At 41.5% G+C, this 16,436-nt stretch overlaps 1 protein-coding gene across 10 annotated transcripts in view; it reads left to right on the top strand.

Moving 5' to 3' along the window:
* The window catches only part of LOC123766595 (sacsin-like), a 162,837-nt gene that overhangs the window by 107,948 nt on the left and 38,453 nt on the right, over window positions 1-16,436 (top strand). Inside the window, exon 11 of one of the 10 annotated variants that reach the window (XM_069308143.1) lies at window positions 11,969-16,425. The exons of the other annotated variants lie outside the window; for them this stretch is intronic. Within the exon in view, the coding sequence (XP_069164244.1) occupies window positions 11,969-12,073 (105 nt within the window). The 3' untranslated portion in view covers window positions 12,074-16,425. Of the gene's footprint in view, window positions 1-11,968; window positions 16,426-16,436 lie in introns of those variants that run through there. 10 annotated transcript variants of the gene reach the window in all.

Genomic DNA, 16,436 nt, shown 5'->3' with positions numbered 1-16,436 from the left:
GACTGCATCCACAGACAGGACAGACTTGGCACCCTTGACTCTGAAGCTGGCGAAGATATATTCCCCACAGCAGTCTCTAGTTCTAATTTCTTTTAAGCATGTTAGTTCTTTGTGGTAGTAAAGAGCAGTACCACCACCTCTCTGTATTTGACGACAGTTGTGAAGTACCGAGTAGTTAGGCATGTTAAAGAGTTGAGTAGTGTCCTCTTTCAACCACGTTTCAGTAAGTATAATAAAAGAGAATTTGTTGTCAATAGTTTCAATCAAGGCATTAACATCATCGAAGTGTTTACCTAGGGATCTAATGTTCAAGTTGATTAAAGAGATATTGTGATTATGTGTTAATACATTGTTTACATCATGTGCTGCAAAATATCTGCAATTTAGATCATTAAAGTGATGATTGTCATAGATAGTGGATAAGAGGTTTAGTTCTGGGTCTATACTTGTCTGCATAAAAAGGCTGGTTGCAGGAAAACAAGGCAAGAATGGCAAATTACAAAGTAGAATTAAGCTATAAAAGGGGGAAAAATGTATAAACAAGACTATACAAAACAAACACAAAATGAAGAACAAAAGAAAAAATGAGGTAGCTTACAAGGGGCTTACAGGGGTACAATAGAGTAAAGGAGTATGGCGAGGCTATGCAACCTAGGTAATAAATGAAATCAAAGAAAAAACATATAAACATAGACTATACAATACAAAAGATATAGATATACAAAACAAAGATATAAACAAGACTATACAATACAAAAACAAAATGAACAAAAAAAGAAAAATGAGGTAGATTGCTTACAAGTACCTGTACTCTCAGGTACACTGTAAGTAACAATTTGCAATTTGAGACACAGGCAAAGCCAGGGGTACAATGGAGTAAGGGAGTATGGCAAGGCTAGGCAAACTAGGTAATAAATATAATCAAAGAAAAAAATTTAATAATAAACATAGGCAAATTTAAGCTAATGATTATTAACTATAAATAGTTCAGTTATGACTGTATAATTAATAAGACCTAAAGAAATATTAACCCTTACACTGCTCAGGGGTCCTTGGGACATTTACACCCCTGTGCGCAAGAAAAAAAATTCAAATTTTTTTTTTCGTCTTCTAAACATGTTAATTTGTGTCCCCTGAGCACGGAAAAAAATAATCGTAGATGACATATTTTGGGCGCAATTTACCGAGGAAGTCTGGCAAAATGTGGGCGTTGACAGAGCGGTCGTCAGACCCGGTCAGCGTCACCCGCGCTGACAGATGGGAGTTGCCACAAAGATATTATTACCTAATTGTTTCAATGTCTTCGATTGATTTTTTCTTAGTTTTTTTGCAGTAATATTATTCAATAGTGTGTATTGTAATATATTTATATAATAAAAGTGGTGAATAATCGCTATACTCAAAAGTATGATGTGCATATTAGTGATTCAATTATTATGTTTATAAAACAATAAACAAATAGTTTTGCTGCTATTACACTCTATACACAGGTTATATATAAGTATCTGCATGTTTTGGTCACCATAACGAACCACTAAGTTGGTATTGAGAGTCGAAAAGCAACGAGGAGTTACCGCCACACACAAGCCAGCCACTCGCTGCCACTCCCTCTGCCACTCCCTCAACACACGCACTAAACTTTCTCCCACAACAATACCAGTTGTGGTGTTATTACACTATATACAGACGTTATATATAAGTATGTATATATTTTGTTCACCACAACTGTACAGCTAAGCTGATATAGTTAGTTCAGGCACTAAGAGTCTTCGCTATACACAGATGGCGGCTGGCGGCTCCCTCACTCTTTCAAGGTCACACACACTAAACTTTCTCTCCCAACAATACCGCTTGTGGTGTTATTACACTATATACAGACGTTATATATAAGTATGTATATATTTTGTTCACCACAACTGTACAGCTAAGCTGATAGTTAGTTCAGGCACTAAGAATCGTCGCTATACACAGATGGCGGCTCCCTCACTCTTTCAAGGTCACACACACTAAACTTTCTCCCCCAACAATACCTTTTGCAGTGTTATTACCCTATATACACATATTATATATAAATATCTACATGTTTTATGCACTGTAACTGTACACCTAAGCGTGTAGTGCACCCAAAGAGCATAGTGGCCACCCTCTAAACAGCTAGACAAATCGTGCAGACAACGTCACCTCCGTCACCCATATGGCCCAGCATAATCCTTTTGCTGTTATTACACTAATACACACATTATATATAAGTATCTACATTTGTGTTCACCATAGAGAACCACTGACCTGGTATGGTGAATGCAAACAATAACAGCTAGCCACACAGTAAACGATGCTGTCTCCCTCCATCTCTCAGCATCACTCCTCCCACAGCGCTAATTATTACAACAATCCTGCTATTATCACAACCCTGGTTATTTATATCACAGTCATGGGTCATCTGTAATATTGTCATCGCTAAATAATAACAATTATATATTTATTTTGACATTTTTCGGCGATGCTGTGGTCACAAGCTGAACATCAATGCTGTTCGCTCATGCTGTGTGCGCCGGCCTTGGTTGCTCCAACAGTACTGTGCCTCTCACACCTGAGAATATTGCCCACGATTTTTTTTTTAAATGGCATCTGTTTACAAGAGCCCTGAGGAAGCTACTGTGAACCCCGTGTAGCCGCGGGCCATTTGAATCAGGCCTGGCACCCTATGGCGTATATATATGCCATGTGCACCATGGGACATGTTACTCAGGGCGTATATATACGCCATGTGCAGTTTAAGGGTTAATGCACTCAGTTAATTAAGTCCAGTAAAAGACTAGTAAAGAGTAAATTAAAAATTAAGTTAAAAAGTGAAACAAGGAGACTTAAGATACCTAGCCCCACTAGTTGACAGGGGGTTAATTAAGTTAATTCATTGAGAGTGATAATAAGGTGAGACAAACCACATTGGGAGAGGAAAGGAGGAGACTAGGCAGGAGACACTGGTAAACTGAAGCATGCTACGCACTAGGTCGGCCCATACGTGTATCAACAACTTCGAGTACCGAGTCAATTTTTTTGAAGAAATTGAGCTAGAGAACTGAAAAATTTGAAAAGCGGGCATTCGAAAACCGAGATCCAACTGTACATACCATAGATGTTTTTACATTCTTGTAAAGCTACTAACACACATAGCATTTCTGGAAGATCCTTAACCTGTAGGTATAATAATAATAATAATAATTATAATAATAATAATTATAATAATAATAATAATAATTATAATAATAATAATAATAATTATAATAATAATAATAATAATTATAATAATAATAATAATAATTATAATAATAATAATAATAATTTTTATTTAGGCAAAGGTACATACATAAAGAGATTTTACAAAGTTTGTTGGCATTATAGATAGAGCTAGTACATACAATGCCTAAAGCTACTATTACGCAAAGCGTTTCGGGCAGGAAAAAACACTACTGACTAAAGCTTAAAACTAATGGGTAAAAAGAAAAAAATGCGTTGAGTACAAATAAAAATAGAGGTAAAAGAGGGGGGAACATTGTTGAAAAAACAGCACAAATACAATTACAAATTATTACAGAAAATTACATTAAAACAGCGTTGATTTGAAAAAAAAAAAAAAAAAAAAAAAAAAAAAAAAAAAAAAAAAAAACATACTTAAAAAACATCTTAAAAAACATCTTAAAGCTTATAGCCTGCAACACCATTAGGCATTAGGAAAAAAAAATTCTTATAAGATTGTTAAAATGTGTTCCTTGATCATGGGGAAAAAAATATAAAAATCGTAGGCAACATATTTTGGCCGCAATTGGGCGAGGAAATCTGGCAAAATTGAGGCATTCACGCTCGAACGCTCATCCGCTCCTGACGACCCTGCTGCCCCTCCAACTTTATCAGCTGCTCCTTGAGCCCACAACATCCCTAACATGATGTAACAACTCCAGAAGGCAGCTAAGTACCCAGTGACCTAAATGTGACCGAAATATTCGACAAAACCTAACCTACTACCTCATCTCGACCTCATTAGTGTTGCTCCCTGGAGGAAGCTAACCTGACGTTTGCTGCTGCCATATCAACGAGTCTACCCCATCTGCTGCATACATCTCTGCTGCTACCATGCCAAACAATTCTAAGCTCGGCAAGGCCGTAAAGAATGATAGCACACCTATCAGGATGAACCCAACCAGCCAAGCTAGCAACAGGAATAATGCGGCTGTCTCCCCCTTAGGGGCTACCGGGGGGAGTACCGACCCTCCCTGCGTCAACAATAACAAACCTTCCCAGCTGATTGAAGCGTCGTCACTGACTCGAGCCTTACAACAGTTATGTAACCATATGGAGCAACTTAAACGAGCTGCCTCCCCATGTACTGACTTTAAGCGTCTCGCTGATAATCCATGGCTCAGATTATTGACTCAAATACATGACGACCAAAAGTCTATAATCCGAGAGCAGTCGGACCTGATAATGAAGCTTCAGAGTGATGCTTTGGCCATGCACAAGATTAACCAAGATCTGTCTGCCATAGTCGGCCACCTCGAACAGGAATTAAGCTCTCTTCAGATCTCGGTTACTAACTTTAAACCAGCAGAAACCTCTAAGAAGCAAGAAGAGATGCTACAAAGGTTAGAGAACCATTTTAACTCCCTACAACAGCAACACACTGCAACCCAAGACGAATCAGACCAGCTTAAGCTCCTTGATTCTGTCATCATCTCATCACAGGATTTTCCCCATGAAACTGACAGAGAAGACTGTACTGCCATCGTGATCCAGGAATTGCGTACTAAGTTGAATTATTCAATCGAAGCAAGAGACATTAAGTCAGCTTATAGAGTGGGTGCCAAATCATCTGGTACAAACAACAGAAAGATAAGGGTGAAGTTAGATAGCTGCTCCCGCAAGTCAGACCTTATCACTGCTGCAGTCGCTATGAAATCCAAGGTTTATGTGAACGAATGTCTTACCAGATTCAGACAAAATCTCTTATTTAAACTACGTGGAATTTGCAATAGATCCACTGCTATTAAACATTGTTTTGTGCGCGATGGTAAAATAATAGCTAGGAAGACTGACTCTGGAAAAACTTATGTCATAACCACTGAAGCACACCTCACTTCTTTCCTGGATGACTGTGGGATATCAGCTGAATAACCAGAACATAATTTGTAGTCTCACATACAACCAAAGTGTACTTAAGCTCTGCCTTTCCTTTCCAAAGGTGTTTATTTTTATTTTTATTTTTTTATTTTTTTTTTGTTTGTCATCTTTGCCTGTTTTATACTCTTAATTATTTGTTCTTAGTTAATCCCCTTGTCACTAAACCTAGGGCTTTTTATTACCCTGTTAATTAACCATTACTAAGCTAATTATCTTCAAGATCATTTTTTTTTATGATTATCATTTTTCTTATTATTTTTTATTTTACATTTATATTGTCAGTCTCTACTGATTTTTTGTTTTTTTTATTTTATGTAACTTCTGTGTCCTCCCTGGCTATCTATTGGATCTTTATTTTACTTCTAAATTGTTACTATTTTATTGTATTTGCTTTTATTCTTGTGTTTTGCTTTATCGTGTATCTTGTATCGTGATCCCTCTGCATCCTATGCACACTGATATTGATCCTGATCAAAATCTTCTGTCTCATATCTACACCAACCAGCACATTGATCATCATTATTGCAAGTATTTCACAGCACACCAGGCTAAAAACAAACTCCAAAATAGCACCTGTCTATCAGTTTATAACCAAAATGTTAGATCACTTGGTAAACATTTTGACGATTTAAATGCGTTACTCACAGCAATAGGTACTAACCTATCGTTCATTATTTTAACAGAAACTTGGCTAAATAAAGACTATACCCAACTCTACAACTTAGCTGGTTATAAAGCCATTCATAACTGTAGGCCTAATAAAAAAGGTGGTGGCACAGCTATATATTACCGAGATACATTTATCTGCAACAGTGTTATTAGTGACAGAGATGACTACTGTGAATATACTTTTGCTCAGTTTACAATTAAATCCCTTAAATCTTCTTTGACTATTGGAGCCATCTATAGATTTCCCAATACTAACATAGCTTCTTTCTCAGACAACCTAAGGAATCTTATTATAAACAACAATCTCAACAAAAACCACTTCATTCTGGGAGGAGATTTTAATATTGACCTGGGTCAACAAAATTGCTCTCAAGTTGACTATTTCCTTAACAGCATGAACTCCTGTATGCTAATCCCCACAATCACCAAACCTACCCGAGTCACTCAAACATCAGCCACTACCTTGGACCACATATGGACAAACATAACAGCTCCCCTTGTATCTGGTATAATCTACGACAGAACAACTGACCACTATCCTACCTTTCTCATAGCGAACATGGACATAACACCACCAAAAAGCAAGAAACTTTCATTTAGGCTACACAGTGAATCAGCTTTAGACAATCTTACAGAGGCACTTTACAATATTAACTGGGATTCTGAATTCAATGATACCCATGATATAAATTCATTAGCTAACCTCTTCATCTCCAAAACTCTAAGCCTCTACAACCTTCATTGTCCCCTTCTTACCAAGCAAGTAACTGACAAAAGATTAAACAATCCATGGCTCACAAGTGGCATTCTCAACTCAATCAACAAGAAACATGAATATGAAAAGAAAGTTAGGATTGGCCTAGTTTCAAAGGAAGTAGCTAAAAGGTACTCATCAATGCTTACCAGTATCATAAGAAAGGCAAAACTTGCATATTATGTGAATAGATTCAATGAAGCAAAAGGCAACATGAAAAGCACTTGGAAAACTATCTCTAGTATCCTAGGAACTAAACAACACTCACATAACCAAATAAAACTCTACAAGGATGGGGGTATACCGTCAACTGACTTAGAAATGGCAAATGAATTTAATAGTTTCTTTTCATCGGTTAGTGCTAATCTTGCCAGTAAAATCCCACAGACTCAGACACATATTAACACATATCTCTCAGGCAGCTATCCAAACTCTCTTCTCCTTTCACCAATCAGCCCGGCAGATGTTGTGTCCATCATACATTCTCTAAAAACCAAGGCAGGGAACACCAGTGAAATTCCGTCCATTGTGTACAAGAGAGCCTCCCATGCCCTTGCCCCACCAATAGCACTACTGTTCAACAAATCTATAGAGTATCACACCTTCCCTGATATCCTCAAAAAAGCAAGAGTAACGCCAGTCCATAAAGGAGGCAATCCGGCGGACATAAACAATTATAAACCAATATCAAATCTACCCATTCTCTCAAAAATATTTGAAAAAATTATTTACAAACAGCTCTATTCCTACCTCGTAAAATTCGACATACTCAGCCCCTGCCAGTTTGGCTTCCGGTCCCAAAAGAGCACCAATGATGCAATCATTAGTCTCCTTGACATTATCTACTCAGCCCTTGACAAAAATGAGTTTCCGATTGGACTCTTCATTGACCTAAGAAAAGCCTTTGATACGGTTAATCACAACTACCTCTTACTTAAACTCCAGCATTATGGAATCCGAGGCCTTGCCCTTGACTACATCCGATCCTATCTTAGTGACAGACACCAATATGTAACCATCAATGATACAACTTCTTCCACTCTACCAATTACCGTTGGAGTGCCACAGGGCAGCATCTTAGGACCTCTTCTATTTCTTATATATATAAACGATCTGCCTAATGTCTCTAATATTCTCAAACCTATATTGTTTGCTGACGATACTACCCTTATCTACTCAAACCTCAACCCACATACACTAAATAATGTTGTGAATAATGAATTAAAAAAAGTCCACTTATGGATGTCAACGAACAAACTAACATTAAACATCGAAAAGACTTACTACATCTTATTTGGAAGCAAATCATCAAATGCAATTCAGCTACAGATAGACAACATTAACATCAGTAATAAAAATGATGGCAAGTTTCTTGGCCTATTCCTAGACAAGAGACTCAACTTCAGCACCCACATTCAACACATAACTAAGAAAGTCTCTAAGACAGTTGGTATACTCTCCAAAATCAGATATTATGTTCCTAACTCTGCTCTCCTCTCACTATATTATGCACTAATCTACACCTATCTTAATTATGGTATATGTGCATTGGGGTCTACCACTGCAAACCACCTTAAGCCCATCATCACACAGCAAAAATCTGCTATCAGAATAATAACTAACTCTGCTTTCAGACAACACTCAGCTCCCTTGTTTAAATCCCTAAACTTGCTAAATATTAACTCCCTCCACACATTCTCTTGTGTCAACTACATTTACAAAACCCTGTTCTTAAATGCAAACCATGCTCTGAAACTCTCCCTGGACAGATGTAATAGGACCCATTATCACCACACCAGAAATAAATATATCTTTGATATCCCCAGGGTCAAACTTAATCTGTGTAAACACTCTATGCAAATTAAGGGACCTAGTCTATGGAACTCACTCCCTAGTGAATTGAAAAACTGTAAAACTTTTGCCTTATTTAAAAGCAAAACCAAAAAGTACCTAACTTCATCTATTTAGTTTCCTACACTGAGCTTTAAATTTGCTCTGTACCTAGTGTTACCCAATCTCCTAATTTTTATGTAATATCAAACAACCTTATCATTGTGTTCATTGCTGTCTTCTTTTATGTGCTAGCCATATGCTGTATTGTGACTACCAATTTTTGTCAACTACCATTCAAGCTGTCATTGCAATCAATCTTATATTGTTTCTGCTGTATTGTGCCTACCAATTTGTTGTCAACTACCATTTTAAGCTGTCATTGCAATCAATCATAGCTACCTATGTGCTTTAATATACTGTACCTATAATTTTCTCTCATCTTCTTTTTTTTCATTCCATGTAATCTGTTATAATTTTTTTGTCTATAAATTTTGCAAGTATTTACCTCCTTAAAATTTTCTTAGATTAAGGACCTGCCCGAAACGCTGCGCGTGCTAGTGGCTTTACAAGACTGTAATTACCATATTTGTATCCTCACATTCCTTATGTACATTCTTGTATATGCATAAATAAAAAATAAAAATAAGTATGAGTCCGGCGCCGGTCAGCTCCACCCGGGCTGTCAGGCGGGAGTTGCCACAAAGATATTATTACCTAATTATATCAATGTCTCTGATTTTTTCTCTGTTTTTTTGCAGTAATATAATTCAGTTGTGTGTAGTTTAATATATTTATATAATAAAATGTATGAACCATTGCTATACTCAAATGTATGGTGTGCATATTAGTGATTCCATTATTATGTTCATAAAAACAATAAACAAATATTTTTGTTGTTCCTAAACTATATACACATGTTATATATTAGTATTTGCATGTTTTGTTCACCATAACAAACCACTAAGTTCATATTATGAGTCCAAACAACAAGAGTGGCTGCCACACACCGGTTAGCAGACGCCACCTCTCTCCCACCTTCACCAACACCTCACTCAGCAACATTCCTCCAAACATTCCCACCATACTGTTTTTTCTGTTATTACACTATATACACACATTACATATAAGTATCTACCTGTTTTGTTCAGCATAACTGTAAAACTAAGCTGGTATGGTGTCCAAATAACATAGTGGCCACAAAAAACTGCATGACAAGTTACACAGCAGCTAGATAATAGCACTTCACTCCCTTCCTCAACATCATCTCCCTCACCAAAATGGCTACTCCCAGCATACTCTTTCTGCTGTTATTACACTATATACACCCGTTATATATATGTATCTACATATGTCTTCACATAACAACCACTAAGTTGGTATATTGTGTTCAAACAACAAGAGTGGCAACCACACACCAGATAGCAGACTCCACCTCCCTCCCTCCCTCCTTCAACACCTCACTTGGCAACATTCCTCCTCCCACTATACTGTTATTGCTGTTATTACACTATATACACATGCTATATATAAGTATCTACATTTGTGCTCACCATAGCAAACCACTAAGCATGTATGGTTATGGCAAGTCCAGACAATAACAGGTCACCACAGAGTCAACAGATGATGCTACCTCCCTCCCTCACCAAGATTACTCCTCCAACCATACTACGCATAGTGTTAATTATCACCGCAATCCTGCTATTATCAGAATCTTCGTCATTCTTATCACAGTCGTGGGTCTTCTGTAATACTATCGCTCAATTTCATATATTTTGACTTTTCAAGTGATGCTGTGGTCACAAGCAGATCAGCAGTGCTGTTAGCTCATGCTGTGTGCACAGCCTTGGTTGCTCACTCAGTTTTAACCCTTTAACTGCGCAACGTGCCTGCAGGCCCACGTCTGGGGTGTGCTACGTGCCTCCGCGTATTTGTATTTTTCACGTTTCATTCAAAACTCTCGCGGCTACATGGGGTTCACATCAGCTTCCTCAGGGCTCTTGTAAACAGACGCCATCTTTAAAAAAAATCGTGGTCCACATTCCCGGGTGTTAGAGCCTCAGTTGTGAGTGAGCAACCAAGGCTGGCGCTTGCAGCATGAGCGCACAGCACTGCTGTTCAGCGTGTGACCACAGCATTGCCTAATAATGTTAAAATGTATATATAATCTGTATTATTTAGCCATGATAGTATTATAGAAGAGCCTGAGTGTGATAATGACTGGGTACAATGTTCAAATATCAGTAATTCAATGCTGTTCACGATGTTCAGAGCGCTAGCAACAGCACCACAGCATTATTTCGTCCATCTAGGAATCTTCAAACGACTTTTTAGGTTCCTTTTCAAAATAAACTTGTGGTCAATTATTCATTTACAGGAATTAGTGACCAGGATTGTGGTTATAATTAGCGTTGTGCGTAGTATTGTGGAGGGAGGAATTTTGGTGAGGAAGGGAGAGAATTGAGGTAGCCTATCAGTGTGTGTGTGTGGCAGCCACCCTTGTTTTGCTCACCATACTAGCTTTGTGGTTCGCTATGGGGAACACATATGTACATGGGTATATGCAGTGTGTGAGTGTGTATATATTGTATTAACAGCATCAGGGGTATGTTGAGAGGAGCTATTTTGGTGAGGGAGATGACGTCGTAATCGTAGCGTCGTCTGCTGTGTGATTTCTCATGCAGTGTATGGTGGCCACTGTACTGTTTGGACACAATACCGGCTTACTTGCATAGTTCTGGGAAATAAAACATGTAGATAGGTATATATATAACATGTGTAAATAGTATAATAAAAACAATAACAGTATGGTGGGAGGAGGAATGTTGGCGAGTAAGATGTTGGAGTGAGGGAGGGATGGCTGGGTGTGGCTGCTCACACTCACGGTGTTCTAAATGTGTTGATGGTGAATGTGTATAGTGTGTACATATGTTGTAAATATACATAAATGAACATGAAACATTGGTGTTAATAACTGTATGATGGGAGGAGCAATGTTGATGAATACAATGTTGGAGGAGTGAGGGAGGGCTGGCTGGCTGGGCGTGACAGCTCACACTCGTGGTGTTCTGAATGTGTTGATGGTGAATGTATATAGTGTGTGACAGTGTATAGTGTGTAAATAGATTGCATATACTGTATACATAAATTAGCATGATACATGGTAAATATGTGCAACATATGTGTACACAAGTGTCATGCATGTAACACAGTGTCCTCGGACAGTACGGATGTTTTACTGCCTGTTACGGACCCAGATCCAGCGTCCGAGCCTGGAGCAGTGACGACCACGCCATCTGTGGGTCAGCTCCCGAAACCTCCTCCAAATGGACGACGACACATGGTGAGGACGAGGTGTATTGGCCACGAGGGCCAGTTTCCAGTCCTGTTCAGCTCACAACACAGCCGCTGCTGACCTCTGGTGAGGTGGTGCTCAGACGACAATGCCATCTATGGAGTGGATTGGTGGGCGTTTGGGTCTGAGCCTGTAAGTGAGGTGCTTTAATGTGTCCCTGTTATTGATGACGTGTCTGCTTACAGAGTCGACCTGGGACTGCTGTAAAGGAGGTTGGATCAGTCTACCCAAGGCAGCCGTCTCGACACCAAGTGTTTTGCTGCAGCAGCTGTGAGTCGCCTCCCGGATGAACACTGTGGTGTTACCCTGCCTGTGAAGCGGCAGTTGAGGATTGTCATACCCGGGACTGACTGGTGGAGACGCTTAACCACTGGGGTATCGTGGACAGGAGAGTGATCTGTGGTATCACACGAGGCTCCTGACTAGGGCGCTACCCTAGTATCGCTCGTGGAGTGGCCTGACCAGCGTTGCTGATCCGGAACCTGCCAGCTGTTCTGCTGGACTTGTGGTTGACGGCCTCCACGGCGGTGCCCCCAGTGGAACTGTGTTATGGCTGGCCTGTGGCCGGGGTAGACTCAGCTTTTCGAAGGATTCGTCGTGAGGCCACGAGAGCACCGAGAACTTGGCATCGAGAGGATCCAGAGTGTTCAGAAGAAGACAACAGTGTAGTATAGTGTTTATACCCCCCCCCCCGTGTAATCGTTTATATATATTTATTGGTGACGGTGATCATTATATAATATTAAGTTATTGCCTTTCTTTCCCTTCCCCTTTTATTTTACTTGCGTTACGGATCTCATCCCTTGAAAGCCACTACTGGCTTGGGGCCGGATACCCTTCCTCTAACAACATCAGAGTAAGAACCCAGTTGCGACCCGAGAGGGCCGTAACATAATTGGCATCCCCAGCGGGATCCGTCCCCTTGTTAAGTATGTTTGACAGGGGTGGTGAAGTGGCGTAATCCCTGTAAATAACTCCCCATGTGTGTGACGATTGGGACGTTATATGTCCTGTGCGGTGCTCAGAGTGACTAAGTGCAATATTGTGTAGTGCGGTGCTCGGCGTGATTCAGTGCAATATTGTAGAGCGAAGTGTTCGCTGTGATTCAGTGCAATATTGTGTAGTGCGGTGCCCGAAGTAATTACGTGCAATATTGGCAAGTGAGGCGCCAGGTGCGATAAAGTGCAATATTGACGTAGAACAGTGCTCGGTGCGTTAAGTGCTAACGTGAAAGCGGTGTGTTAAGTGCTAAGTGTTCCATCTGTGACAATGGCAGAAAAAGCTACCATCGATGATCTGGACGATGTTCAGGCTTTTCTGAACAGAGAGGACTGTCTTGCCAGATTAAAATATCTGAGCAAACCGGAACTTGTACTAGTTAGTGCCTACCTAGAGATAAAGATCCGTGCCAGTGATTCCCGTGTGGAGATCTTATCCAAGGTTCACCGGCATTTGAAGGCCGAAGAAAAACAAGAAAGTGAGGCACTAGGTACCAAGGAAAGTGAAGAAGTTGCTTCCACTGAAAAGGAAGATAAAGGCAGTGACATTGACAGTGATGCAGGTGAGCTAAATATAAGTTTACTTACAGTCAAAATGCGTGCCTTAGAGATAAATCGTGAGATAGAATGGAAGAAGTTAGAAATAGAACGAGAATTAAAAGATAAAGAAATGGAGATGAAAGAAAAGGAATTGGCGATGAGGCGTTTAGAATTAGAAAGAGAAGAAAGAAGAGAGGAACGAGAAAGAGAAGAGAAACGAGAAAGAGAAGAGCGAGAATTAGAAGAAAGGAAAGAAGAGCGAGAGAGAGAGAGAGAAAGAGAAGAGCGAGAGAGAGAAGAGAAACGAGAAAGAGAAGAGCGAGAGAGAGAGAAGAGAAACGAGAAAGAGAACAGCGAGAGAAGAAGAAAACGAAAGACAGAGACAACATGAACTAGAAGTATTACGATTAGGCGGTGGTTGGAGGCCAACAACGGAAACCAGTAGTTTCGATCCGGTAAGGAACATCAAAATGGTCCCAAAATTCAATGAGAAGGAAGTGTCAAAGTTCTTCGCAGCCTTCGAGAAAGTCGCTGCCTCTTTGGAGTGGCCAAGGGAGAATTGGGCCATCATGATACAGTCAGTTTTGACTGGGAAGGCCCAAATCGCCTACTCCACGTTATCCCTTGACGACTCCGGCGATTATGACAAGGTGAAGAAGGTCGTGCTCATGGCGTACCAATTGGTACCTGAGGCTTACAGGCAGAAGTTCAGGAACCTGAAAAAGACCTCGGAGCACACTTTCACCGAATTCGCCACTATCAAGGAGCGACTTTTCCAGGAATGGTGTACCTCTCGGAAGGTGGAGACCAAAGAAGACCTCGAGCAGCTCATACTGTTAGAGGACTTCAAGGATTGTTTGTCTGGAGACCTAAAGACGTACTTGGAAGAGCAGCAGGTAGAAACCTTGAGTGCAGCAGCCACCATGGCTGAGGAATACATCTTGACGCACAGGCCTTCTGCTAAGTACGTCCCGAGGCATTACCAACGCCGGTTTGACAAACCTCACGACGAAGAAGAGACCGCCGTCCCACAAAGCGCTAAGACGACGCCCCCAAGTAGCCCTCGAAAGACGAGTCCTAGCAGTCCGAAACACCGGAGTCCGAGGAGGAATATGGTGTGCTGGACTTGTGGGCAGAAAGGGCATGTAGCTGCTATGTGCCGAGGTAGAAGAGGTAGCGGCGCACGTAGGGAGGTGATGTTGATGAGCTGTGTGACACCACCAGTAGGAAGCCAGTCGACGACTACGCAGGACGGACCAAGTTTGTTCGCCCCTCACACTTCATGCGGGTATGTAATGAGTGATCATACTGGTAGATCTGTTGTAGTGCTCAGAGATAGTAGAGCAGCCCAGTCCCTGATCGTGAAAAACTCGTTACCCGAGGGAGTGAGTGTGGTTGGGAGACCAAAGGTTGTCCTGGTTGGGTTTCCTAGGACGCAGTACATCGCCCCCTTAGTGCCGGTACATCTCGACTCGCCTTACTTCAGCAGCACATGTGCGTTGGCAGTAGTCGATGCCTTGCCTATAGCTGGGATTGACGTGGTACTAGCCAATGACTTGGTGACAGGTTGGAGCAACAATCATCCCAAGGTCGCGGACGAGTCAGCCGGAACAGCAAGGTCTGAGGTAACAACAGGCAGTGGTAATATCCAGGAACAGTCAGACCCAGATTTAAATATGCTTAATCCTTCCTCTCGCCTACAGATTGACAACAGAGTCAGCAGCATTCTAGCAGAGTCTCCTGAATCGTTTCCCGACCAGAAGCATGAAGTTATGATGGCAGAGGTAACTGAGCATGAAGAGAGGTCGTGTGTGCAAGCACCCACGGATACCAACGAGTCTGGAGCGGAGGCAGATGAGTACTTGCGGTATGGCAAGGTACAGCGTCCATTGAACCGGCCAGAGATTCCCCAGACGTCGGAGGTATGTGAGGTATGTGCGAAGGTTCTAGAGCCCTCTTCGGTCCAAACCAGGCTAACGGATATAGCCGGCTATGAACATAACAAGCTCATGACACTTGTACCTAAGCTAAACAAATGTTTCTTAGCGGTGTTTTTTGTTCTCGTGTGGGTTCTCAGTAAGGACCAGTGTACGACCCGACAGATGATGGCTCCCTTGAACATCGCGAAGAGATCCCAGGGATTGGAGATTTGTACTGCAAGTGTTGCAGTCAAAGAAGGGACCTAGAAGGTAATGGTAGATACAGGAGGTACGACAGATGATAAAATGAGTGACTGTTTCCGACAGGTTGACACCCCCCGCGTGATAGCTGAGCCTAAATGCAGCGTTATACGGAACGTTGGTCGACCGGACGGTGACAGAGCGAAAGCCATCTTCGGTGTGCAAGCAGCCCTGTTGGAACTAGGTGTGAGCCTAGTAGAGGCGCATGCAGTAAGTATTGACTTGCCCACTGTCGCTGTCACTCTGAATTATCAGCCCCCTGTATTCCAGGTTCCCGTCTCCCTGAAGGACTACCGGACCGGCACCAGAAATGCCGTCGGTGACCAGCCATCATCGGTGCCCCGACACAGGGAAGTGTCGAGTCGCCCCAGATCGTGTCTATACCGACCCTTACACGAGAGATGTGAGATTATGCCCCTGCTTGACATCGCAGTGGAGATGTGGACGATTACATCAGGCAGGTCATTGCCTTCTATCTTCAAGTTCCCTTTGTGCGAGAGTTGTCCAGTAGAACAGTTCTGTGGACAAGACAGCCTCATCACTCCAGTTCATAGTGTACGTGAGTCTGTGTGGAGTTGTATCCACATACTAATTTGGTTTGTGTTTTTCCTTTTAGAAACCCAAACCAAATTCTTTTTGGTGGGGAGGTGTTACGGACCCGGATCCAGCGTCCGAGCCTGGAGCAGTGACGACCACGCAACCTGTGGGTCAGCTCCCGAAACCTCCTCCAAATGGACGACGACACATGGTGAGGACGAGGTGTATTGGCCATGAGGGCCAGTTTCCAGTCCTGTTCAGCTCACAACACAGCCGCTGCTGACCTCTGGTGAGGTGGTGCTCAGACGACAATGCCATCTATGGAGTGGATTGGTGGGCGTTTGGGTCTGAGCCTGTAAGTGAGGTGCTTTAATGTGTCCCTGTTATTGATGACGTGT

Source organism: Procambarus clarkii, chromosome 62 (genome assembly GCF_040958095.1).
Source record: "Procambarus clarkii isolate CNS0578487 chromosome 62, FALCON_Pclarkii_2.0, whole genome shotgun sequence".
Lineage (NCBI taxonomy): Eukaryota > Metazoa > Arthropoda > Malacostraca > Decapoda > Cambaridae > Procambarus > Procambarus clarkii.
Note: the sequence above shows the minus strand (reverse complement) of the source record. Positions and strands in the feature narration are given on the sequence as shown.